This window comes from Anguilla anguilla, chromosome 13 (genome assembly GCF_013347855.1).
Source record: "Anguilla anguilla isolate fAngAng1 chromosome 13, fAngAng1.pri, whole genome shotgun sequence".
Lineage (NCBI taxonomy): Eukaryota > Metazoa > Chordata > Actinopteri > Anguilliformes > Anguillidae > Anguilla > Anguilla anguilla.
This window is the reverse complement of record NC_049213.1, coordinates 27,413,586-27,440,480: the sequence shown is the minus strand read 5'-3', so window position 1 is coordinate 27,440,480 and position 26,895 is coordinate 27,413,586. Positions and strand designations below refer to the sequence as shown.

Below are 26,895 nucleotides of genomic sequence, written 5' to 3'. Positions count from 1 at the left end.
AGAATGAATCACTGATGCTGTGGATTGAGTCTGGTCAAATCTGTTTAATCTTTTCTTGTTCTGCTAATGCTGCTGTACTGCTATTGAAATAATTGTGCCAATACTGCTTTTTCTAAATCTGATTTCCTAAAAGCACCAAACTGAAAGCTGTTTTTACTTTCTAGGACAAACAAGGGATACCATGGTGGCTGGGAATTAGCTACAAAGGGATTGGTCAATACGATTTGCAGGACAAGCTGAAACCACGAAAGGTAGCTCACTGCCCGTTTATTGCATGTTTTGTGACTTTTGTTCCCTTTTATATGTGCCGCGTAACCACACCCCCCACCCCAAGCCATGAATGATGGTTAATTTTTTACCACAACTGTAAAAACGACAGCCCCCAGTGGTTATGCTGGGGGCTTGGGTGAGGTGAGAGGAGTAAGGGCACAGTAAAGGTCAGAGGTCATATGTGACATCAATAGTAGAGCTCCGAGTAAGAGCCTGAGGCCCTCCTCTTATGGCATCTCTAGGAGTGCAGCAGGAATTTGTGACTAACATGATAATTGGAGAGGTACTCTCTTGTACGTACGGTAGCTGGGAAAGGCCAAAAAGGAGCAACCTTTTGCACAATCAGTTGATGAATCAACATTTTTTTTTTCCATTTTGCTTATTTCTGAGGAGCGTTTGCTTGTGTATGCAAGCAGATACATTACTTGAATGGTTTTTGGCATGGTGGGTGGAACTGTGATGGTTTGGGGGTTTCATCTGCTCAGCATGTGTACAGCTTCATTGCTTTGCCTCTTACCTGTTAGCCATTAGGTCCCTGCTCGCGCAGCTGGGTGCTCTGTGCCAGTGAATACGAGGGCATTAATGGGCACGTCCCACTTATTAAAAGAGAGGCATCGGGACTCTTTCCCAAACCTCCCTCTGCTAGGTGTAATTATTTTGCTCCATGGGGAATAGGCCTGTGAGGATGTCTGTGGCCCTGTGCCAGCTGACGCTATGTGGCCACATCAGTTCTGTACATTCCGCGCTCCCAAAAAACCTTCCCTCGACAGCAAACCACAGCACGCAAATTCTACACCAGGAACTGGTGCTAATGCGCTTTATGAAAGTCTGTAGCTCCATTATAAAACGGCCATCATCTGGGGAATATTGATTGTGCTTCCTGTCAGGCCAGCAGCCGTTGTGTTAGCCCCCCCCCCCCCCCCCCCCCCCCCACACACACACACACACACACACACACACACACACACACACACTCGCACACATCTCCCAGCATGCTGAGCTCATTATGCAAAGCTGTCTGTCATTGTGTGTGTTTCTCACAGAGAACAAACAATTGATCCAGCAATAAAACACAATTACCTCAGCAGGGAACTGAAAGTGCAGAGTAAGGTTCACGCTGTTTGCTTTGTACCCTCGGGGATATCTGGCTTTTTACATTAAAAACCTCTAATGTACAGCTTTCCTAGACCTCAGTGGCAGTGTACTGAAAGCATTGTCTTACACTTTGTTTCATCCTTTTCTTTATGTGATTTAAATTATTACTGTCATCCCTTTTTAATGTAAATGTTGAGAATGTGTTTTTAAAAACATTTTCAGCACCCTTTATTACCAATATTGTTTTTTGTATTTTTTACTAATGTGTGCTGAGGGGTGGGAAAAGAATTGAAAATGCAAACATTTTTATTTAGTTTTTTCTACAATTATTGCTATTTTTATTGTCCTTTTTCAAAATGAGTGCATGAATTATGTAGATCAGCACCATTGTTGACTCGGGCAACAAAAAAAGAAAGTTAATTGCTTGCAACTGCTCAACCCAAACAAAGACTGAAATATTCATGATTTTGGAACAAGGCTACCAAATGTTTCATTATAAAGAAGTGAAAACAAAAAATATAGAAATCTGAGTCCATGACCAAAACATGATCACATCCAGAACAGATTTCACAGAAAATCATTGAACAAAAGCATAATTAATTTGCAGTAACTCCCATGTTGGTACAATGGTGGCAATAGTGTATTGGAACAAAGCAACAAAATGGAGGGCTGTGGCTGCACCGTGTCATGTATCTGTGAGCTCCTGTGTGCTGGTATGTGTCAGCTGTCTGAGAGCCACAGGGTGTTGGGGCTGTGTGCTCCCGTGTGCTGTGGCTTAGGCATGGCCTGTGTCACATGCTGCAGTCTGTCCAAGCCGGTGGTGCTATGGTGAGCTGGTTGATTCATAGAGTGATTAATCTTTCATGAATCTCCTCTCTCTCTCTCTCTGCCTCATCCTCCATCGCTCTCCATCTCTCTCTATCCACCTCTCTCTGTCCACATACCTCATTTCTCTTTACTGCCCTCTGTCTCTTCCTACTGCCCTCTTCTTGCTTGCTACTGTGTGCCCCCTTTCTACCGCTACCTATCTCTTTCTGTCCCCTGATTCTCTCTCTCTCTCTCGCTCTCTCTCAGCCCCTCTTTCTGTACCCATCACATTCAGCTGGGGTGTTCTTTACAATCGTGCATATTTCATAGATGTTGGCAATATTCCAGCTGAAAAGATCTATGCTGTAGAATGGCGACAGTGCAATTTCAGCACAGCTCTGTGCAAGGGGGAGGTGGGGTGTGTCTCCAGATGCGTGAAGGGTAGTTTGTCCATTGTGCCAAAGTTAGAAGTATTAAATGACTATTTTAATAATTAAAGAGATGTTAAAAGGAATGGGATTCTCTGAAGCTGTAAGAAGTGAGCCATGTTAAAATGCCCTCCCATCCAGTGTAGTTAACCCTTTCCTGCAACGCACGCCTTGACGATCTCTGTCAAGTTAATATTGTAAAAAAAAGGAGTAGGGCTTCATTGACGTAGTTGTCCTGGAAATGATTGGTTTACGCTGCTCCCTGTATGGGATTATGAAATCGGAGGGGCGGGGCTCATCCTGTGAGTCTTCAGTCTGTGAGTCATGACATTTTACATGCATTTACTGTCAGTGGATTTGGTGACTGACAGACATTCAGTGGATACAGCAGTGTGATGCTGAGCTGGGCCACACCAGGCCATGCAAGGAAAACTTTGAGGTTTGTTTTTTGAACTTGTATTGTTTCTCAATGACCGCTCAAACAGTTTTTTTTCTTTCATAAGCCATGAAATAAGGGATTTTATAGCAGTGGATATATCGTGTTATGGGATATAACATAGTTAAACATAAAGTCCTACAAAATTATGAAAGACCGAGATCTAATGATCATCAGTAAAAGCCCATTCTTATCTGTCAGTCCTACTGTCAGTTAATTGATTGACAGTATCTTGGTGACAATAGACTCTCTCATGGAAAGGGAAAAATCTTTCCATGAACTGTCATTTTAATGAAATTATTTATTTTGCTATAGTGGCATTTTTTTGTTATGTGTATGTTGGCTTTCTGTCTAATACTTAACCACGTTTCCCCAGTATGATCACATGACCCCGGAATTTAAGGTGTGTCAAATCCCTGGCATATTTTGACAGTGGCTTCATCATCAGTCACACACCGGGACTCCTTAAAAGGATTTCTTGATGGTTTGCCAAGTTGTGTGCCAGGTCAGTTCAGCAAGTTTGGCTGTGCTCACCTGTTCAAATACTGTCACAAGTGTTTGTGTAGTAGGCTGTAGGTGAATTGGAGGACAGTGCTTGGCCATACAATGGAAAACCTCAGTGGGAAGTTTAGAGTCTGCTAGTTCCCATTGTTCATTAATTACCATGCTGTGAATTCAGTGCAAGGTTTCATATTGAATTGATTTTGCTCTCTGCAGAAGCCGCACGGAAGTGTTGATTACTTGTTCTTCCTGCTTATGGTAAATTTCACATAGAAATATGCCACAGCAAACTGAATGCATTAACTAGATTCAAATAAAATGCTAAATGTATTAAAAATCATGATAAAACAAAAAATAAATTCAAGTTAAAATCTAGAGGACATAGATGAGGACATATTCCTGCATTAACTTCCTCCTTGGACAGTAAGTCTCTCATGCACTGATGTTATGTCACTTAAGTTGATTTATGTGTTTTAATTGAGGAGAAGGGGTAGATATTTTGTCACAGTGAGGGGTTTTAATTAGGCCAATGTTGCTTTGTGCTGTGAAATTCCCCTGTGTCAGGTAGACCCCAGGGCCCTCCACAGCCAGAGCGATGGCCTGTTTTCACAGGGAGGTGAGGAGTGTTGGGCCGCAGTGGTCTGGCGATTAATGATTAGACGGAAGTTGTAGATTCCTGAAATATTTCTCTTGGGAGGTAGGCGGTGGTGGTCAGAGCATGGGGAGGGATTTAATAAACTCCAACCAAAGAGATAACGGAGTTCTACAGACATGTAAAGATACTTGAATAAAGGAAATTAATTTAATCACCTATGCGTGCCTAATCTAAGCTTGAATCTGCAAGCAAGGACTAGGCTGAAAAGCATGTCAAATAGTCTCTTGCTCAGGTGAGAGACTGCAGTTTGTGTGTGTGTGTGTGTGTGTGTGTGTGTGTGTGTGTGTGTGTGTGTGTGTGTGTGTGTGAGTGTGTGTGTGAGAGAGAGAGAGAGAGAGAGAGAGAGAGAGAGAGAGAGAGAGAGAGAGAGAGAGAGAGAGAGAGAGAGAGAGAGAGAGAGAGAGAGAGAGAGAGAGAGAGAGAGAGAGAGAGAGAGAGAGAGAGAGAGAGAGAGAGAGAGAGAGAGAGAGAGAGAGAGAGAGAGAGAGAGAGAGAGAGAGAGAGAGAGAGAGAGAGTGTGAGGGAGCGCCTGTGAGCCTGTTCTTCTGGTTTGCTGGAGGAGGAAGTGTGAGAACAGAAATGGGTTGCTGCCATTCAGACAGTCTCGAGTGAAAGCAGAAGGCGTTTAGGCAGCAGCACACGGATTCTCGCGCGGAGCGGATCATTTTGTTGATCAGGTGGGTGCGGATGTTCGTGAGGTGTGCGTGATGTCAGAGGGAGGGGGTGGAGAGAGGAGGAGCTTACACCACTGAAACTGTTGCAACACCTTTTAGAATAGAATAGAGGAGCATATTGTTCAAGGAAGCACTCGCTCCTGTGGGAAACTACTTAGTGGATTTAACACAGCTTTGTCAATTCACAAGGGATTTAATAAACGCATAACTATTCTGGTAAGCCCACACTTTGCATTTACATTTAGCAAACTGTAAGTCTAATGAAATCTGATGTTTTTGTTGCAGTTTGCTAATTCGCTGCTTTAGTTTCTTTGAAATATGTACAATCCAGTTTATCTCCTGAAATGAGCTTTACATGTGTAGAAAGTCAGTACACTCTGAAATAAATTCAGTTAATGTTAAATTTATAGTTAAAAGGGAGCCTTGTCCTTGTTTATGTCTTGTACCTCAGCGTTATATGTACTATATATCTGAGACATTGTATTTAGTTTTTTAATTTGAAGGTCATCTGGCACTGTACAAAGAAATACTGTTTGTAATACTGTTTCTGTACTTCAGGGTAAAGGGGAGCTGTCTTTTGAGGGATCTAGTTTATTTTGTTGGTGCCAGGCTGAGACTTCTCTCCCCTCCACCCCCCCTCTTAGTGCTTGTATGACTGTGTTGATGTAGCATTTCCTGCGATGAGATCAGGAGAATGGAGTTCACGGGGAAACCTTTGAAGAATGGCCATTTTCCCAAAGCAGATGTTCTGTTCTAGTTCTACCTTCTGCCCCATGGTTGGCATTCAGCCCCCCCCAGGCAAACTCCGATGCGTTGCTTGCCAGGCAAAACCTGTGCTCTGTAGGGTTCTCATTAGGTAGCAACTGTGCACATTGATGTTCATTCTTGTGCTAGAATATTGCACATTTAAAATCTACATGGCAAGCTGTAACTATAATGTAAACAATAATTATTATTAGGCTTTGTAGGCTGTATGCACACATAATGCAGACATTATTGTTAGGCCTGAGTTTTTTTGTTTTTGAGATGAGTAATGGTGCTGTTTCTTCAATGGTGTTTCATGAATTCGTGCCTGGAACAGAACCCTATGATTCAGTCATTTCTGTCCCAGGTGCTATACTGCTTTCCGGTGGGCATGTTTCACGGAGTCGTTTCACGCAGCAGTGACACCGACAAATAGGAGTTTGTTTTCACTCTGCCTTTCATGTCATCTAAGCATACATCCCCTGGTTATTGGCTGCCTGTCACTTTCTACTTTTTGGCTGTACCTTATGTCCAATGTGTTTTCCCGTAGTTGTACCAGTGGAAGCAGCTGGAAAACCTGTATTTCCGTGAGAAGAAATTTGCTGTTGAGGTGAACGACCCCCACAGGTGAGAAGAAATGGGGATTGGGCCGTGAAACCGAATTGCTGTTCCCGCCTTCTGCTTTGCTGAACGTTTTTGGGTTCAGAATAACAACTGTGGGTTTAAATTCCGAGAAACATTTCTTCCTACATTTGCACCTATTATGATATAGTGCTGATTTCCTGCTCTGCAAAGCAAAGGACGGCCTTCCTGCAGTAAAGGGACACAGTATTCTGCGTCGATTTTGGCACTTCACGCGACAGTGCACTCATTGTGGTGGTTAGGCCGCTCCAGCGGTAATTAAAAGTCACTGAGGCGTCACGTCTGAAACGGCACTGCTGACCAGGGATTGAAATTGCGATGCTCCCATGAATGGTTGTTATATATTATTGAAGAATTTGAAGTAATATATACGGACGTAATATAGTTGTGTTTTTGGCTTTGGTGCTTATTTCTGCATTTCCTGGTCCCACTCAAGCAGCTGTGTAACTGTGCATGTGTGCTTGTGTGCGTTTCTGTCTATGGTCAGGAGGGCAGTGTCCAAGCGCACATTTGGGCAGACAGGCCTGGTCATCCACACCTGGTATGCCAGCCACTCTCTGATTAAGACCATTTGGGTGATGGCCATCAGTCAACACCAGTTCTATTTGGACAGGAAGCAGAGCAAAGTGAGTATTCGGCACTGTGACCCTTAACTCCTCCATCTCTGTCTCTGATGGCCATCCTCATTCTGAACCCCTCTCTCCTTGCCCATCACCTGCCTCTGAGGTCACATCTGGACTTATTATTATTTTTTGTTCCTGAGCTAGTAGTGTGACCTCTGTGGCCACCTGCATTGTGTCTAATTGTGTGCATGTTCATATAATACAATATTTACTTTTTTAAGTACACTATTTACTGATTTGTTCTTCCTGTTAGGAAAGAAACGCATTATATTGTCATTGAACTCTGCTACATTAAATTATTTGAAAAGCCTTGAATTTCTGATGTCCTTTATGCTGAAGTTGTAATACAAATATGAATGTCCAGCACTTACACAATGTTTTGTTTGTGTTTTGTTTTGTTTTTTGTCAAAGGAAGTAGTCTCTGAGAATGATGCTTTTGAAAACTAATATTAAAAGCAGAAGAAGAATTTACTCCTTTGTCTGTGCTGGAAGTTTATACTTCAGTTCTGTTCATACACTTCAGTCTTCTTAGTGAAATTGTGAAATGTATAATGATTGTCGTAATGATTCTAGCAGTAGTAATTGAGCAGGCATGCACAGGAGCTTAGAGTTTGGGGAGACCGATGGCATGCAGGGCTCTGCTGAGGTACTCCGGTCAGTGGGTGATGAGGCTCAGCTTTTTGCCTGAATCCAACCGGCCACACTCTTATTGCATCTTAGGATCCTTACGATGGAACTAATAATAATTCTCCTCCTACAGGCGAAAGTAACCACAGTGAGAAGTTTGGGCGACATCGCCATGGACCTCACAGAGGTAGGGGCCCCGAGGATCAGTAAGCTGGGAAACATGGAAGTGAAGAACCAGCTTATCATGGCCAGCAACGGCAGCCTGGTGTCTGCAGGTAGGTGTTCCGGAGGGGGCGGGGGTGGGGCGGGTTGGCCTGGTTTTCAGCAGCTATGTCGTACGTCTTTGTTTTTTTATGAATGAAGGATCTCACCTGGGTAAAAATGCAGCCGTTTGTGTGGTGATTGTGTGCAGGGTCAGCAGACTCTGAGGTGAGCGAGGAGCAGAAGAAGGAGAAGATCTGCGAGCTGAAGAAGAAGGAGAAGGAGCTCCAGGATACCTTGGCACAGAAGGTGGAAGAGCTCAAGGAGCTGTGCTTGAGAGAGGCTGTGAGTAAATCCAAATTGCTGTTTTTTTTTCTCACAGATGTCACTCTGAGAGAATATGGTAGATGTATTTACTCTCAAATTCATTATCAGGAGCTGACAGGAAGGCTGCCCAAAGAGTACCCGCTGTCCTCGGGTGAGAAAGCCCCTCCCGTCCGACGTCGAGTAGGCACTGAATTCAAACTGGATGACCTTTTCCCATATGACAAGGTAGGTATACAGAGCTACAGCTGCCTGTTCTCCATGCAACCATGTGTCCTGCATACTTTGAAGGACCATGTGTGCAATTTCAGATGGACAAAATGCATTGGGTGTCAGTGGCTATGGCACTGAATGCATAGCCTGAGATTTAGAGGCTCCAGGAGCTAAATAACATTGCTGTTTGAACAAAATGTCTTCTTGGAAAGTGTAATGCAAGATGTGTGGATGTATGGTTGTGTGGGGAAAAAAATGTTGTTGTTGTTAAATAAAAATATTCTGATATGTGATTATTAATAAAGAGTATTAAAATAACTCTAAATAGGAGGTTTGAATGTGAGAGTGTGTGTCTGAACACTGCTGTTCTCCTGATTGGTGAACTCCCTTAGTGTTGTTGCACCGGCAGTGCTTTTGATCCCAGTTCTGTCATCGTGTAGGATCCTAACCTGAGAAACCTGGAGAGCAGGTTTGCTCTTCAGCAGAAGATCGTCGAGGCGGCCAAGAAGCTGGCCAGCGAGCCCGAGCTCTGCAAGACAGTGAAGAAGAAGAGGCAGAGAAACTGCCTGGACGCCATGAGGAAGCTGCAGGAGATAGAGGAAGAGATCAACGAGTATCGGATCAGGACCGGAAAGAAGCCCACGCAGAGAGCGTCTTTGATCATGGCCGGTATGGGAGTCCGTTTATTGGGCGTAGCGGGGTGCGTTCTCCACAGCTGTGTTTCCCCTGAAGGCTGTGTCCAAAATTGAGGCCTGCTGCTGCTGCTGCTGCTGCTGCCTCTATCCCACACTGGTTAAAAAGGGCACCTCCAGTCACAGTGCTGGATGGCTGTATTGATGTTGCATCACACATAACCGTATTTGCTGCAACATGTCTGCCAGTCCTTTTAATAACTGTATTTTTACACTCTTATTTACTCAGATGCTCGGCCAGAGGGAACAGCTCTAATGCTATTTAGTGGCTTAACTGCATATTTATGTGCGTGCATATTTATTTTATTAGATTTAAAACATATATTTTTAGCCTTACTCAGAATAACAGATTGCTATGTCTCTCAGATGATGGTACCCAGGCAGAGCTGTGCTCGCTCTCCGGCAGTTTGACGTTGGACGATGGTGAGTTATATATACTGTGAATGAACAATAACATTAGCTAACTCACGTGAGCTTTGGGTCAGAGATTTCTGAAGGACTGTGGGTAAATGAATATTAAATGTAACAAGATTCTAAACTAGCCAATTTCCTTCCGGTTGAGACAGGAATCTGAAAAGTTAGTTTTCTGTTCCATTTAAAACGTCTTGACCCTTCCTTTTTTCCCCCTTTTTTTCTGAATTTAGTTATGGAATATTATAATTCCTACAATGAATGGCATAGCATTTCGCTAACAACTCCAGACCTGCATAGTTTCTCTTACCATTTCATCAGTTTAATGTCTGTAGGAAAACTTTATTTATTTAATTGTTGCACAAGTGCCATTAAAATCACATGTATACTTGCACAGAATATTGTTGCCAATGTGAGCTAATCCGTTGCACTTTATAACCCTGTAACAATTGTTTTTGATGGCACCCATGAGTACTGTGCTATGTCCTGATTGGCCATTTACCCATCTGTCCAGATGTCTGTGCTGGAGCCCAGAGGCAGCGATCAAGGTCGGTCCAGTACTCTCCTGGCCCCAGTCTGTCCGAGTCCCTGGGGTTCGAATACATGACAGACAGACGAGGTTCTGGAAACAGCCAGCATATAGATATGGGCCTCAGCAGGTAGGACTTGCTGTCTCTCTCTCCCTCTTTCTGTCTCTCTCTCTGAGATTAGTTAGCATAATAATAAACAGGGTTATGTTGCTAAAGCTTTCCGAAACACAGTGATTAGACGCATATTCTAAAAGCAAACATTATTGACCCTTATTTTGTTAAAAGGTTCACAGACATATCAAGCAATACTAGCACATATGCAGATTAGTGACCCCCTACCTAAAAGGTGCTGTAAAGATTTAGTGTAAGTGACGTTACGGTAAATGCGTGAAAGGCGTAGGGATCACTCTGTCTCGGGCTGTTTCTCTCTACCCTACAATTTGTTTTTGTGCTATTTGGTCCTTTGCTCTAGTAGATTTTGTTTTTCTTGGGAGGCACAAAACAGCAGCTAGTATGAACCTGTAGAAATGAACCAGCCCTGCATTCCTGCTGGCTGCTTGCAGCTGCCTCTGCAGTCTCCGCTTATCAGTCACATGTAAAAATAGAGGGGGCATAAGCAAGTCTCTGCCTGACTGCAAAAGCCCAGGCAGCAATCACAAGGAAAGAGCTTTGGCCTAAGAGGGCGATCTGGAGAAGTTCTCATGAAAAATGCATGAAGCTGTGTTAATTTACTGAATTACTCATGTAAAATGTTCCTGTACATCAGACAGAAAATGATTTGCGCTTTAGTGCGTGTTTTTATTTTTTATTTGTGTATTTTTATTTTGGAGTCGGCGGGGGTCGGCTGGGTTCCTGCTGCGATAAGCGCCGCGGTCTAAAGGAAGTCTCCCCTGTGAAAGCATTGTTCTTATCTGTGTCCCAGATTAAATTATAGCGAGGTCCAGGAGCCGCTGCACTACAGCCACAGAGACGCCTTATCGACGCACAGCAGCCCTTACAGGCTTCCATCCAGACAGCCCCGCGACGCGCACAGCGTGCCCCCCACCCCGGTCATGACCCGCAACGCCTACAGCAGCATCCAGCTGAGGTGAGAGCCCCGCCCACCGAGCGGCGCATTTGACCTGGAAGTGAATCCGCTGTTCTGCTCTTTGTTTGCTTTTTCATGTTTTAATTCTGGTTGACTGATAATGTGGTAATAATTAGAAATGGCGGTCCGAGTGGATTTTGGATTCATTCCGGGTTAATGCACGGCAAATTATTTGCAAATGATTCTAGCCTGGATAAAGTAAAAAGCTGAAGCGGTTCAAACTGATGCTGTTTCCTCTTCTGGAGTGGACCTGAGTGGGTATTTTGCGAGCGCCCTGTCTTGGTTTAAGTGAGGCTTGTATCTGAGAGAGGGGTGTGACCTCTGTCTCTGCCGCAGGTCGGACGAAGACGCTCAGCTCTTCCGCCAGCGGAGCGGGAGCCTGGAGTCTCAGTCCCAGTTCCTGACGGAGGCCGACCCCCCGAACCCCGCCTTCGCCCTGTCCCCCGCCCGCCGGAGCACCAGCACCGAGGTGCTGGACGACGGCTCGTCCTACACCAGCCAGTCCAGCGTGGAGTACAGCTTCCCCGGCAACCCCAGCTCTCGACCCCGGGGCCGATGGCGCCACAGGAAGGGCAACGCCTACGCCAACACGGGCAGCATGCCCAACCTGGCGCAGAACGACCCTGCTCACTGCTACGCGTACCAGCCCCAGCCCCAGCCCCATCCCCATCCCCAGCCCCAGCCCCAGCACCAGCACCGGCAGACCTCCACCGCTTACTACGTCACCGGCTACCCCTGCCACCCGGACCCCGAGCCGTACTCCAACGGGGCCTACGCGTACGAGAGCGAGCTGGAGGGCCACTACAACGTCAACCCGACCACCTACCACGCTCCTGCCTACCACGGGCACGACCGGTACGGCCACTACGCGGACGACGAGGTGGACGGCTACGCGCAGAACCCCTACGCCACGCTGCGGCCGTCCCGGAGCAGGCCGGGGCCCAGGGGCGGGCAGCTGGTCAAAAACTACCACAAGGCCCTGGTGGCGGAGCACCTGCGCGGCTGGTACAACCGCAACACGGGACACAAGCACGTGAGCTACGACTACGACAGGGGCTCTCAGCAAAGCCTGGGCTACCAGACCATGCCTGCCCCCTTCGGCAGCTCCAGCAGGGCCACCTCCTATTCATCAGGTAGGGGCTTCTCTGCTCCGCGCGGGTGGCTGTCTTTAGCAGTGGCTGCTGCAGAACCAGTATTTTAACAGACGTCTACCAATTTGTTTATCAACTGTGTGTGTTTATTTGTTTAGTCTCTTCGACTGCCAGTGCTGGGAACTGGCGCAGTCAGTTAGCTGTGGGACTGACGGAGTACGACATGCCACAATCGCCACAGCAGCCTTACCCAGGGACAGCCTACAGCACAGCCTACAGCAGCAACCCCTCATACAGCAGGTGAGAAGCCACCGGCCTCATTTCAGCTCTTCATCCTATTAGTCTTCTGATCCTCTTTAAACACTGAGTCAAGGACCACTGTTTGATACAATGAATGGGATCTCTCAGTAAAATCGCACTTCTCCTGTCAAATTACTGCTAATCTCTTAAATGCTTGACTGACCTGCTCCAACCCCTCCGTGACTTAAATATCCTAAAAGTAGATTTTTGTTGCTTTTATGTTTCTTTTGAAAATGTGTAAATGCAGAAGCACTTTACAGGCTGGCCAGCTATGACCCTGGCTCTCTCCTGGATTACAGCGAGCCCCCAGCCAGCAGGTCCGCAGTGATTAAAAGGAGGATAGCTGCTCGCTGTCTGTTTTCAGAGCTGACTCTCACCCTGTCTCCCTGTCGCGCTGGCCGCTCTCTTATAGATACGGCTCCTGCCAGCACTCAGAGTGCCCCTGCCACAGCGCTGAGCCCCAGCAGCGCTGTGCCTTTCTCCCCGCTAGCCCTTCCTCCTCCTCTTCCTCCTCCTCCATCCTCTCATCCCTCCCGCCCTCCTCTCCTCGCTGCGTTCTGGAGCGACCGGGCTCCGCTCCCCAGCAGCCCCAAAGCTACAGAAACGAGAGGCTTATTAAGTACCCCCACGCTAAGTGTAGCCCACGATAGTAAGTAACGGCTTTAGGAGTGTGCATTTTCTCATCAGTCTTGTCACTTTTTTTTTTTGCTCTGTTTTGCAGTGAACTAAAATGTGATGGTTCGTGTAGTGGGCTTGATAATTCTGCTTCTTTCTGATTTTTTTGTTTTTGCCACTGAAGTTGTACGCGCATGGCTTCCAGTTTGTTTCTGTGATTGAAGTTTCTTTTTTTCCCTCCCAAATAAAAATCCAGAGGTCACATTTCTCGCGTGTGTGAGTCTCTCGCGAGCGTCACTTTTTCTCTCCCGTTTCACGCGATTATGTCACTCACTCTTCCAACCTCTTGCGCCCAGATTTCCTGCAGAGTATGTGTCGAGGAGATCTGATATGATGGTGCGCACCCCAGGGTCAGTAGAGGTGTATGGGGCTGTCGCCAGTTGTACTGGTGGAAGACGGTTAAACCGCTAATCATTGACGCAGCATAAGAGAATGGGTGAGCTGCAAACACACACGCCGAGTCCTCTGCTGTCCGTCGGTGTGAGAAAACCGTCTGCAGCTGCCAAATTGCTCAATCTGTGCACTCTTCACTCGCTTCACAATAAAGCTGGTGGCGGGCAGGCTTGCTGAGGAGCACCTGGTGATTCTGTGTGAGAAGCAGAAAATGTGACCCCTGCATATTTCATTGGCTGGTGTGTCGAGCCTCGAGCGAAAGTGTCAGTGCTGTGTTTAATTTGTTCTCGTCGGCGGGCGTGAAAAATTTAACCCTGAGTTGAGTTGAATGACTTCTATTGATAACCCAATTGACGGATAGCCGCCGCGTTAATCTGGCTGAAATTTGCATGGCCGGCGCCGTTGGGTCATCGCTTCCCGTCTCATTGGCGATCTGCCGTGGCACCGGCGGCCGCGGCGCGGCGCATGCTCCATCGGCAGCTCAGGGTTAAACGATCGGGTTCATGCTTTCTCCCATAAGCAATGCACCACCATCTGTGTTTCCATGTTGCGGTCTGGTCCACGGCCAGGGGTTTCTCACCTTTGCTTGTTGTCTTTCATTTCAGGTCGTATGTAGATGTGAACCAAATGGAAACACCCACCTGCAGTCAAACGAACAGCAGTTTAGATCCAGAGGACCAGATGTTGTACTGGCACGAGGACTCCAAGCCTGGAACAATAGTCTAGGGCACTGCCAGCAGCCGCTGTCTGATCACACTCTCTCTCTTATCTACATGTGCCTTGCACCACACCTTTCAGGCAAGGATTTCTCCAAAGAGCCAAAAGCAACAACAACCGAGGAATGAAACGAATGTGAAGCGAATGTGAAATCCTCGCACGTTCTGAAATGGATCCTCTAAAAGCACTACAAAGTTGACAGACGTGCAGCATTGAACAGAGGTGGTTGAGTTTTGGGCTGGTGAGCTGTGGGTGGGTGGAAGGTGTGTGTGTGTGCGTGTGTGTTTGTGCGTGTGTGTGTGCGCGTGCAGTGATGGCACTTCGGTTACAGACTTGAATGGCACTTGGAAAAGGCTGTTGTGGGGTTTCAGATTCGCCAGCAGACTAGCAGAGAGCACACGGCCCTCTTGAAGGATAATTCTGACTGACGGACCAGCGGGAGAATCTCAGGTGCATTTTGAAATGAAGGACCCAGCACACGACGGCTTGAAGTACAGTTTGAAGATCCTATCCAGATCTGTAGAATCTGTAGAAACGTCCTGGCACAACTACGTATGCACCCGTTTTCTATCTGAATTGGAATGCTAACTTTTTCCCATGATAATTGGTACAGTATATTATTTATGATGGTTGTATGCAAGTTTATATGTAATGTTCGTGCTCAGTTGTCCCAGTGAACCATTGCACCCCTTGAATGGTTATATGTCTAACAGTCTCTGACCTTTGGCTCTCCCTCATGTGTGTAACACGTTGATTATGTATGATAAATGTTGGTAAAAAGACGCTCGGAAATCGTAATTCAAGGCACTCGTAGTTTTCCTTTGTACTGTGTTTTAGGGATCTGTTATTTTGCATTATGACATTGCAATGTAAGGGGCCTCACCATTTTGGCCATATTACTGCCAAATATCACACCGTTTAGCCATTTTCATGCCCGTTATTGTTTTCAATTTGTACAAAATATCTTTTCGAAGACTTCCATGAGATGGTAGCATTCATTCTACCAGTTGTCCCCATTTTGCAGTTTGTAATGGCACCATCATAGAATCGCAGATTTTTCTAAGATACGTATTTGCATCCCATGCTGGAATCCATGGTCTGGTGCTCTTTCCCCTCACAAGAGAAGGGATTTGTATGTACTTGTTGATATTGTATATATGATGTATTTGGGTTTCTTTTTTGTGATCATTTTTAAGTGTTAAAAGCATGTAATATATAGTAAACCGTTTGGTAAGCTGGTTCTTAGTCATTTGTATTTTTTTATTACTAAACGCATTTGAATTAAAAATGTAAACATCCAAAAGAATATGCCTTTATTATTTAGATAATTTTTAATTCCTCTAGTAAAAATGTAATTGGTTGTGAGAGGTCTTTAATTTAAATAATACCCACCAAGTTGTGTACAGTTCTACAGTGTTTTTTCATGGTTTATTGCAAGCCTTTTACTACTGGGAGGAAAACTGACCAACACCAGTAGCTTTTAATGTACAGTAGGAAATGGGAAAAGTGCTTGTGACCATTTTCGTTTCCTCTTGTTTTTGCAGGTCATAATCACGCGTTATCTTTCATGGTCTTCTCATTTCATGCCTTTATTTCTAATTTATTACTTTGTGTGTGTGGCCTTAAACCTTGAACCACTCTGAGTTCATGTTAGAGTGTAATTATAAGCCAGGAGTTACGGTAATGACAGAAGTGGTCCCTCTAGGGATATATAATTCAGTTAGACTGATTAGATTTAAATCCAGATCAATTTAATTAAATGGTTGAATTAATTTGTCCGTCTCTTGCCTAGATAATTAGTATGTGGGATTTTACAGTAACGTTGGTATAATACAATTTTTCAAAAAATTTTAATCTAATAAACTGTTCCATTTACAAGAATAGAGCTGCAAAGTATGAGGTCTATTCTTGTATTCTTTGCATGGATAAGGGATTGTTGCCAGTTTGTGTTTTTGGCAGCTTTAGTTCCAGGCGCCATTTTGTGTGACCGCTTTGCAGGATCAGGCGTGAACACTGTGATCTCTCTGCCCCATGTCTCAGCCTGCATTAGTGCTGTGGCTTATCAGCACTGCAGAGTCAACAGCTGTCCCATAAGACTGATGTGCAGGGGCAGATAGCCTGCTAATTGCACATATAGTGTACATTCTCTAACTAAAGCAAAGTAGTTACAGAACACGACAGCCATATGAATCTGAAATGTGAAATGCTGTTGCATCTGGTGCACTAGAAAACTTGTGTCCAAACAGACAGCAAAACTAATTCTGGTTCTCAGAGATGCATGTGCTATGTATATTTATCTTCTTACTCCTATTATAACCAGTCAGACAGGTTTTCTCTCCTTGTAAAGAAAGCAGACCAGTTTGTTAGAAGTACTATTGTTAGACGCACCCACTCTTCCCTTTGCTCTCCTTTTCCCCGGCATTTACTGTGGGTGGGAGGGTGGGGCTGACACAAGCAGACCGCTGATCAATGGTGCGGACTGTCCGAAAACCTGACCTCCTCTTCCCCTTCCACCCAGACCAGGACCCGATTGGACTCTGACCCTGGCACTCCCAGAAACCAGGAATGTAGCTCCTCCCTCTGCAGACATGGAAGGCTCCCTGCCTGCACATTCCTTCTATCTTGGCTTAATATCAGTTTGCTTTAAGGCCACCTCCACAGCCTTTGTTCCCCATCGTCTCTTTTTGCAAGCCTTTGTTTCTGAGAGCCCTCACCTTCTCGGGAGTGTGGAGGGTTCAGCTGCTGCTGTCCCTCAACCCTGCAACCAGCTGCACAGGAACATCAGGAGCGCTCGTCCAGCTGACTCATGTCTCAGAAAATAGAACGATAACATATCCCCTTCATGAGTACCCACCCTCCTCTCTGTCAAAGGGGCTTGTTTTCAGACTCCACTTTCAGTAAGGGTGTGTTCCCTACACCAACCAGTGCTTGAACTGCAGATTATGTATCTGATATTTGCTCTGAGGGAACTCCGTGACAGCGGAACACATTTAAGCTGGAGGTGGCGGAAATGTCAGGGGTGTAGGACTACTACGTAGTCCCTCCCAGATTGTTTTGTGGGAGTGAGAGTCCAGCTGCATGCTGGAGAGAGGATAGACTCATCACACTCTTTATCAAATAGTGTGGGACAATGTCTGCGTAGCTGACGTGTCAGCAGTATGCGGTGCTTCGAGGCCCAGGTGTTCCCAGGATATTATCTCAGTGTTAGTGTATTCTTGATTGGCCCACGCTGTTATTGTGTGAGAAAAAGGATATTTTAAACGAACAGAAGTTTCTCACAACCTGCTGTCTTTACTGTGGGTATTTAGAGGCAATGACAGGTTTATGGTGTAAAGCAAAAACACACTCCAGAGCAGCTTGTTCTGTTTTTTTTTTTTTAAAAGCAATTTTAGCAGATGGATTGGATTTGTATATGTTTGGTTTGTTAAAAGCCTAATTCGTGGACAAGTCCATGAATTTGGATATGGAGTCGTATGCATAAGTGTGGCCTATCACTGCAGTGTCCTCTATGAGTTTTGAGAGTACAAACAAGCACACATAATGGGCACACTATCTAGTCTGTAGGTAACCAGAGCACTAGCTACAATTTAGTTAGGAAAATGGCGAGCACTGTTGGGCTGAATGGCCTCTTCTCATCATTATGTTATGTTATGCTATGCTACATGAACCACACCCTGGCCCTCAGAACTGAAGAAGATCCCTGAGTGACAAGAGAAAAGAACAGGTCTGTGCACGGAGGTATGCATGAGGCAATTTGGGGTTGGAAAATAAACCTAGAGGATGTAATGAAGACACTCGTTGAGATGCCTTTCAGAAGGTAATGCAAATCCACTCCCCTATGATGTGCACTTAATGCCTCGCACGCAGCTGAAACAGCAGTGTGGTCTCTCTCACGCTGGGGAGCTTAACCAGGGATTCTCAAATTAGCCCCAAATCAGTGAAGGCCAGATAGGTGATCTGAGCAGTGAGAGTAACAAGTTAACCTGTCATCAGGACGTTGAGGAGAGGAAAGCAAAGCATGCTGGAAGCCAGAGAGACGTTGTGCAACTGATAATACTGTAGCCCGATGCTTCACATGAAACATTTGCTGACGGATACAGAATGTTAAGTGGCTCCATTCTTGTTGCAAAAAAAGAAAATAAGAGACAGATGGAGTCTTCCCTCCACCATATGAATGTAGGAAAATCCCTGAGCACAGGGAAATAAATGGCACCAGTGACTTTTGTTTAATCGACTGAACTATGCTTTCATAGCATTGGTATTTGTTTATCAAGTTTATAATTCTGTAACAGTGGAGAATCATCTGGAAATTAAAAGGCCTGCTTGTCATTGAATACGATTGATTTCCATGGTGTTACCTGTATTGAATTTACTCAAGTGAGAAAGAAAATAGCAATTCAATTTTCTCTTGTTTGCGTGGCCAATGCCTGCCTTCATTACATATTCCTTACCCATGCTTTGATATGGCTTATCTACTCTCCATTTTGCCACTACCCTTAGTTTGGGTCATGGGAGACAAGTCCATTTGGATAGCTCACCACCAATTACATGGCCTGTTGAAAAGCCTCTCAACCTAAGACATGCTCTAGGCCTGACCAAGGAAAGTCTACACTGAGGACACATGACTGCTTGTGAGCATATGCACCAATGACGAGGACATTTGTAACGAACTTCTACAGAGACACAGCTGCTGGAAACTGCTTTATCCAAAGACATGGCTGCTAGTGAGGATGTTCAGTTCAAGAAGTGCGCCTGTTTGGAAAGATCTGCTCAACAGCTGCAATAGAGGAGAAACAAATGTTGCTGCTGTATTCACTGGGCCTGTCAAAGGCTTGATCTTACTGGTCTTCTGCTGGCAGTGCTTTCTTTTTCAGATTGCCCAATGTGGTCTCCTTGAGCCTGTCCAAAACAAGTACTGGGAGGCAAACATAAATCACTCTTCCCAACAAGTGGAGATGACAAACACTGCCTCGTGACTGCACATAACCTCTCACGCAAGTGCCTATGTGCAGCACTTTGGCTATGTTGGTCAGACTCTGTTCACCTCTTTCTCACACGTTGAGCTAACAAATAAACATGAGAATAGCAAGGCCACGTCTAAGGTTGAGTTAAATTTATTGTTCAAGATATATATTCTTTAAGAAATCTTGTTTAAGTTAATTATCTAACTAGGTAACTTACCAGAACTGACATAATAGTTAAATGCAAATGTTGTCATTTGAACTTTTTCACAGTTGAGTCTTTTCTGTTTAAGCATAAAGCATACAACACCAATAACAATATAGCTCTACCATTATAATTTATGACATTAAACATAAGCTATTCAAAGCTCGAATTAGCGGACACGGCAACCTAGAAAACAGCCAACTTAAATGCATGCTAGAATGAGAATGTTGAGTTCACCTGCTGTATTTGCTCTACAAACCTGTGTGCTCGATTACTGAAGTGCACTGCAACAAAATCAACCTAATCAATCGCTCAAAGGTACTCTCAAGCCAAAAAATAATAATAATTTGGTAGGTTTTCTGTTCTCTGTAGCAGATGGAATTCATATAATTTTTCAAAAACCATGTTAATTTTGAAAAACTACATATTTCAGCTTTTAAAAGTTATAAATAGGAAAGGACACAAATACATTGTTTGGATCCTACTCTTTATTAGCATGGAGTAATGAAACTACCTTTGTGGTATAAACTACCCTTTCATGTATTGAAGATAAGTAAAGCATACTGTATAAAACAAGGTCATTGACACGGAGTATTGCTTCCTTCAGAACCTTCTTGGCAGAGACATTTCAGTTGGATTCATTGCAATACAATTCATTTAAAAAATCCCATCCATGAATTTGGATTACGTCAAATATGGAAATACCATTAATGTACTCTGCCAAGATATGGCGTCCATATGTTTGAATAAAGAGTTTTGTTAATATAGTATTAAAATTGAAAAATGGGGTGCAATTCTGTGCACTTTGCTACTGGTGTTAAAAAAGCAAGATTTTACATTCATTCACTCTGGAGGTCAACTTAAAGGTTCTTGTGCCATACAGTCCAAGCCTAAGTGTTTCTTTATTTAAACTTTACAAATTCTGCGTAAGCATTACCCTACAATTTCCACCAATACACAAAAGGACTGAACAAACAATTTTAAAGCTTGATTGGTACTGCTAAATCGGTAGAGAATTTGTAATGCACTCAAATTATTTCATTTACAGTGGCATTTTCACTGCCTCCAACATTCCAAAACAACACATAATAAAGACAGTTTACATTAAAAAAAGGGAAAAAAAAACACCCAGTCTGAATCATTTTGTCAGTTTACCCCTTGCATAGCCATGATTGCATAAAGGACGTTTGGATGTTTTTTTTTCGAGTGCAAAAAACAAAGGTGTTGCAACCTGTCATTATTCAAATTAATCTATCAGTGAACCACCACCAAGGTTTGCTTAAGTTTTGAGACAATACTTTTTGAGACTACTTAAATGCTGACCACAGTGGAATACATACACCAAGATGATCATTCTGAGGTAGCACAAGAAACTCACTGCATTTCTCCAAAAATATTCAATAAATACACCTATAATTCTAGATATTTTTTTAATAAATATATGCAATTCGACCATTACAACGAATGTTTTAGGCATGCTGTAATAGAGTAACATTCTTTTTTTAATCCAGGCAATCTTAATTAAATGATCTCTTCAAGTCCTAAATCATGGTCTCTTTCCAAAATGTGAAATTGCATGTCTATAAACATAAGCATTACTTTCCAAGCAACACACATATTATAAATGTGAGAAAGCAGCGGAAGCAAACTGCCGAATGCTGAAAAGTTGCACGGCTAGCTTTAACAATGAATTTCATGTCCTTCACCAGAGTGACACTGCGATAGGCAGACATGTCTTCCTGTCTGCTCCTGACAGCAGGACACAACTAATGTGCAATATACAGGTGTTGTTTACATACAAACGGGGGAAATAAACAGGAGAATAAGGCGCCACTTGACAGCCTGCAGAACACCAAAGGATCAGAGAATGGGGCGGGGCCTATAGATAAGTGACGGCTCGCTCTCCCGCTGCCTATGAGCAGGGACGACGCGGGAAAGTGGCCGTCCCGCTCCTCTTCACTCCTTGATCTTGCTCTCCAGGAAGTCCTGGATCTTGTTGAAGTTCTCTTCCTGCTGGCCCAGCGCCTCCATGATGATGCCCATGGGCGTCTTCTTCAGCCCCACCCCCTCAATCTTGTTCTCCAACTTGTTCTTCAAGTTGCGCAGCCGTGTGGAAGCATGTGCACAGACCACTGACAAAAGAATTATATTATAATGCATATATTAAATCATTAGAAAGATTATATAAAGGGTTATCTTTTTGATATAATAAATGGAATATATAAGATCAACACAAAACAAAAATGAAATAATCTGCATTTGTGTTAAAGACGTAATAATCATTACACCTTCCTACATGTGTTAGTTCATACCTGCATAATTGAACATTCCAGTGTATCTTACTATTGGTAATTTTGCAATCAGCTTGAACATGTGCTTTTTTGTCCAGTATATTTCCACATTAGTTGATAATATTCATGCAAAGAAAACTTATTTCAGTTTAATTATTTGTTTAATTTATTTCAAATTACTAATGTTCACATAATGTCATTACCACTTGCAGTCAAGAAGATACCTTTCAATATATATTTCAATACAATTTTTAGAAAGGTTTGGATCAATACCTTACAAACTAATGCAGTGTTGCCAATTTTCCAACTGTGCCACCAAATTTTAGATTTTACAGCCATTTTTATTCATCAGACTGCCACAAAATGGATAACCTCTAGAAAGCCTCCAGCCTTCAAATTCCATCCACAAAAAGCCACTTTTAGAAGGCGGGGTGCCCTGGTGAGCTGGCAACATAGGTCAGATGCCTTTCAACTGCGAGAATCCTGAATAACTTGATACAAATTTACGACTGATCATGTGACAAGGAACACACCACAAAATATTCCAGCTTTGTCTTAAGATAGACAGTACAGAGGCACTGACAATGTCCTGTTTTTAATTAGCTAGTGGGGCTCCATCTGCAAGTTGTATGACATATGCCAATCTGCTCATGTATTTCAGGTCTGACGCCATAGCAACCAGGCAACACAAGTCAATAGGATTAGTATAACTCACAGGGGAGGAGCTGTATGGCATGACCTCCTTTTCCGGCACACTATCATTTCATTTCCCTGCCTGGGTGCTAAAGTCTGCTGTTTATTGCAGCCACCCCTTTAGATGAATCACACATGGTATTATTCCATTAAGTATTCACCCAGAAGATCCACTTATCCTGGACAAGCTACATGGCTAACAGCTGACAAATAAGCCCTATCTGAAATAGTAAAATAAAAGACACATTAGCTCAGCATTCAGTGATACAGGTCTTATTAAATTTCATGCTCAAGGATTCAACATCAGTGCCACGAAACGGTTTCAAACCTGTAACCCTCCCATTTAAATCATCCATTCCCGAAAAGATCATCTCTCATAAATCACCTTCATAAATTGGCCCTATAATATATCTGCTGTGTTTAAAGCCAGTGGCCTGCATACAATCAACGGCTGATTTACAAGCAAATGCAAGCACGGCACTTCTTCTCTTTGCAAAATGATTTTGGCAAGTTAGTTTTAGCTGAAGCCACCAAACTGTGCTTGTGAACAAAAATCTTGCTTTTAATTGGTAGTCAAAGTAATGGACTTTAATTTAATCCCAGCCAATGTGCTTGTTGTACTCCACTAGAGAGACAACCAGTGAAATGGACCCTAACACTGACCGAACGTGGACATATTCTTATGTGGAAGGTTGGGAGACATGATGTGAAAATTGAGAAAGTTAAATGACTAAAACTAATAGAACTTACAGAGCAGTGGGAAAGTGATTCCGAAGATGAAGACCATGACCCCTCCAAAGAGGGACATGAGGAAGTAGCTTGCGCCCATAACAGCCAGGACGAACAGCGTGGGATTTTTCTTCTTGAAGTTCTTGATCATAACCTTGTTCTCCGCACCCCATACCGAGCCAATGAACACAAGGGAGACGACTGCCCCACCCAAAATCATGCCCAGAGGGTTCAGAAACCTGCAAGGAAACACACCAAACAGCCCCACAGAAACATTATAACAGAGAGTGAGGGCTTGGCTTGTATTTTTTAATGTTCTGCAAATCATATACAGATTTGAATTAATTAGTGTCTAGTTTAGTTAATTTATTTGCAAACATTAAAAACAAACAAACAACAGTGTTACAATACATAAGACAAAACAACTGTATGGAAGTTTAAATTATGAAGTAGATGTGAAGGTGACCTTAGAAACTCGAAAGGGCTTATACGTTTAAGCTCACTCCAAAACTAACAAACAAAAAGAAAGAAAATGTTAAAACTATTTATTATATCCAAGCATACAATTATGTAATTACAATAAACTAAAAAATTAAACTGTTTCTTGTCTCAGTTACTTAGCACCACCTACTGGTCACCTCCTGTGAATGCATACTTCAATCTTCTGACCCGTTTTACAACAAGGAGCAAATGCAATGCTTACATGACACGAAGAGTGGAAAATTCCACTTTAGTCCACAATTTTTATTTTATTTTAATAAATAACTGCACACATAAATAAATAACTGCACACAATCAAACTTTTATACAAATAGATATTTTCACATTCCGTCATCCAAGGATTCAGTGCATTTATAAATCCCACACTTTGGACTTAATCCTGACTAAGCCAGCACCGGCTGTGGTCAACAGCCCCGCAGTGAGACATATAACTGCCCATAATGTTGTCCAGGGAGGGAAGGGTTCAATAGGCACTATATTCACTGCCTTATCTTCTCCTTTGGTCAAATGAGTGACTGCAGTCTGCCTGAACCAGCTGCTTAGGAATGCCAAGGCAGCCCCATGTAGAACAGTACTCCAGAACCTTTAGGAGGGGAACAGGTGGTAATGAGCAGATTGAAGAGAAGTATCAGCTGGCTGAATGCTGTCCTCAACTGATGGTGGATATTGCAGCAATGGGAAGGGTACAAAAAGATGACTGGGCTTTACAAATGAGGAGAACAAGGAAAAAAGGAGAATACAAAGATAAACCACTAAGCCTCACTATGAATTTCATATCACCATAGGGATAATTCAGGGTTGAATGTGCAGTCAAATTATATTCCCACAGATGTCCAAGTCCAAAGGTATTCTGGATAGTGACATAATAAACTGTAGAGTTTTGGAACAAAGTCTTCTGAACAGATGAGATAAGTATTAACCTGTACAAAGGTTGATGGAAAGGGGAAACTGTGGAGAAAGAAAGGAACTGCTCATGATCCAAAGCCCCCCCCCCCCCCCCCCCCCCCCCCCCCCCTCTAATCTGTGAAACATGGTGGAGTTAGTGTTATGGCATGGGCATGTATGGCTGCCACTGGAACTGGCTCACTTTTCTTCACTGATGTGACTGCTGACGGCAGCAGGATGAATTCTGGAGTCCATAGAAATATCTGCTCAGATCCAACCAAATGTCCCAAAACTTGGACCGTGCTTCACTTTGCAGCAGGACAACGGGCCCAAACATACTGCTAAAGCAACAAAGGAGTTTTTCAGGAGCAAAAAGTGGAATGTTCTTGTCTGGCCAAGCCAATCACCCGACCTGAATCCAACTGAACACGTGGCTCAGCTGAACACAAGACTGCAGGCATACCCCTGAAACGCAAACTGATGATGGCTGCAGTACAGGCCTGGCAGAGCATCACCAGGGACGCTACCCAGTGTTTGGTGATGTCTATGGCTCGCAGACTTCAGGCAGTGACCTAATACAAAGGATTTGCAACCACGTGCTAAATATGATGAGTTGATTTAAGATAGCATTAATGTGTCCAGTTACTTTTGATAAACTTTGGGGGGGGGGGGGGCAATGTAGAAAAAGGGCTGTAATTCCTACACTGATCACCCAATATGGATGTAAATGGATGTCACTCCCCAAATACTTACAGACCACACTGTATGTCCCAAATGAGATTGTTCCAAACTATTCCTGACATTCTACAGCATAGGACTGGTCTGTAACTGCACCTGCTGTGCCTCTGGAGTGAGACTGTATCTGTTTAATCTCCTGCAGCAGCTGATATAATTGGGATGGGCTCGCAGGCTCCATGGCCCATAGCAACCGTGTGTCATCATGGTCAAGTGGCCAGAACTGACTATTTTTAGAGAATTACTTCAGATTTGCAGACTGTAAAGAAATGGCACAGCTCACCACAGAGTGAACCACACAGACCAAGTCATTTTAACTACACTACAGCATTTCCCCCCGATTTAAGTCCACAGGCGCAGATTAATCTTTCCTCCTGTCTCACTTTTCACTACAAGCAAATAAAAATCAATCATTCAACGGATGTCCTGATTTTTTTTTACAACTATTGCATTGTATAAAACATGAATAAAGAACTCCAAGCATATCATTGAACTTTATGAAAAAATACAGCTATTGGTTGTCTTATGTTTAGCAGACTTCAAAATATGTTTTTGTACGGATCTCTTTGTTACTTGCCATTCTGATTGCAAACGTCTTTTAGCATACACGCTGTAGGCTGTATGCGTAATGTAGGCCTAACATATTCGCATACAAGGGCTCCAGATCTGCATCGTCAAGTTCACATAAAACTGAGAGATTTTGTGTGGTTCTCCAAGTATTGTCATTATTGTGTCAACGCTCCACCAAACCAAGACTGCTCTGAAGCGCATGTTTGCTTCCGTCACTAAAATCGAGTTAATACAGCATTGTGTCAGGGATGAACCATACACAAATAGGATGAGAAGATATAGCCGACACGTTTTTTTTAAAGCTGAACTGTAGCATATGAAATAACATGCAACAGTAATCTTGCATATTCACTGTTCAACACAACAGTCAGGTTCAATTGCAATGTCTGCGTTTCTGTAACCGTTCTAACGTGAGCGTCTGTGACAGTCATTTCCTACTTGGTTTCCTGTACGAATTCTAAACTAACCGAGAGTGCGTGAACATTACATTAAAACAGCGAATACGCAATACTGTGTTAAATGGTTTTCTTGTGAATGCCACGTAGGTTAGGCTACGGTGTAACTGCAAGTGTGCGCAACTACCAGTAAAGTAGGCTACGAGCACTTGCGAGGCGGAGCGGAACATTTGCAGTGTAAGGTCAAAAAAATAAATAAAACAATAACCAAGAAAAACGAAGTAAAATAAATAAATTGAAAAACAAGAAAAGAAAAAAGAATGTAACGCAACATAAAACACAGCAGAGGCCCGAGTTAAAAAGTAGCACTAGCTGCATATAGCTACTTACCCCACAATCATAAACACAACGATTGCCATCGCCAAATAATTTGTCTGATAATATAACAGATTACTGACAACCCTGTTATTCCATTTGACCAAATCGGAAAAATCTGGTTTGGCGAACCGATCGGTTCCAGGGAAGAAATCATCCCAGGGTCTCAGTGGTGCAATTTCCACCTTTGCCATAGCTCCAGCTAGCTCGCAGCTCCTGACAGATCAGCAAGCACTGCACCGCGTACAAACGCGTTCAGTTCCACTTTCTCGCGATATCCCAAACGAGCCTTAGTCATACACTCCTATAATGAGTTTCATACTAAATATTGGACAAATGATGAGCAAAATATACTATAAAGCAAATTTAATTTTTACAACGTATGCAATATCACTTAATTGATGCCAATCACTACTAAC

At 43.6% G+C, this 26,895-nt stretch overlaps 2 protein-coding genes across 5 annotated transcripts in view; one reads left to right on the top strand and one right to left on the bottom strand.

The window, feature by feature from the left end:
• The window catches only part of frmd4ba (FERM domain containing 4Ba), a 50,967-nt gene extending 36,682 nt beyond the window's left edge, over window positions 1-14,285 (top strand). For 2 of the 4 annotated variants that reach the window (XM_035388312.1, XM_035388309.1), the window contains exons 11-24: window positions 165-251; window positions 6,161-6,237; window positions 6,740-6,878; window positions 7,636-7,777; window positions 7,915-8,048; window positions 8,139-8,255; window positions 8,681-8,909; window positions 9,299-9,355; window positions 9,858-10,002; window positions 10,796-10,960; window positions 11,297-12,093; window positions 12,210-12,351; window positions 12,764-13,000; window positions 14,025-14,161. In XM_035388312.1, coding sequence (XP_035244203.1) covers window positions 165-251; window positions 6,161-6,237; window positions 6,740-6,878; window positions 7,636-7,777; window positions 7,915-8,048; window positions 8,139-8,255; window positions 8,681-8,909; window positions 9,299-9,355; window positions 9,858-10,002; window positions 10,796-10,960; window positions 11,297-12,093; window positions 12,210-12,351; window positions 12,764-13,000; window position 14,025 — 2,469 coding nt within the window. In that variant the 3' untranslated portion in view covers window positions 14,026-14,161. Of the gene's footprint in view, window positions 1-164; window positions 252-6,160; window positions 6,238-6,739; window positions 6,879-7,635; window positions 7,778-7,914; window positions 8,049-8,138; window positions 8,256-8,680; window positions 8,910-9,298; window positions 9,356-9,857; window positions 10,003-10,795; window positions 10,961-11,296; window positions 12,094-12,209; window positions 12,352-12,763; window positions 13,001-13,322; window positions 13,463-14,024 lie in introns of all 4 variants that reach the window. The other 2 variants (XM_035388311.1, XM_035388310.1) reach the window with 2 other exon arrangements.
• A 5,485-nt stretch (window positions 14,286-19,770) lies between these two features.
• Window positions 19,771-26,733, bottom strand: arl6ip5a (ADP-ribosylation factor-like 6 interacting protein 5a). The gene is made up of 3 exons (XM_035389057.1): window positions 26,492-26,733; window positions 23,037-23,254; window positions 19,771-21,434 (listed from the first exon to the last, which is right to left on the bottom strand). Exons 1-3 carry the CDS (start codon window positions 26,668-26,670, stop codon window positions 21,259-21,261), a joined length of 573 nt encoding a protein of 190 aa, XP_035244948.1. The 5' UTR covers window positions 26,671-26,733; the 3' UTR covers window positions 19,771-21,258.
• Between the last annotated feature and the right edge of the window lie 162 nt (window positions 26,734-26,895).

Bases quoted from the DNA above. Each gene is read 5' to 3' on its own strand.
- arl6ip5a (XM_035389057.1), bottom strand. From the start codon at position 26,670: ATGGCAAAGGTGGAAATTGCACCACTGAGACCCTGGGATGATTTCTTC. The intron at 23,255-26,491 runs GTAAGTAGCTAT...GTTTCCTTGCAG, and splicing joins GTTGTGTTTATGATTGTGGG to GTTTCTGAACCCTCTGGGCA. The intron at 21,435-23,036 runs GTAAGTTCTATT...TTCTTTTGTCAG, and splicing joins AATCACTTTCCCACTGCTCT to TGGTCTGTGCACATGCTTCC.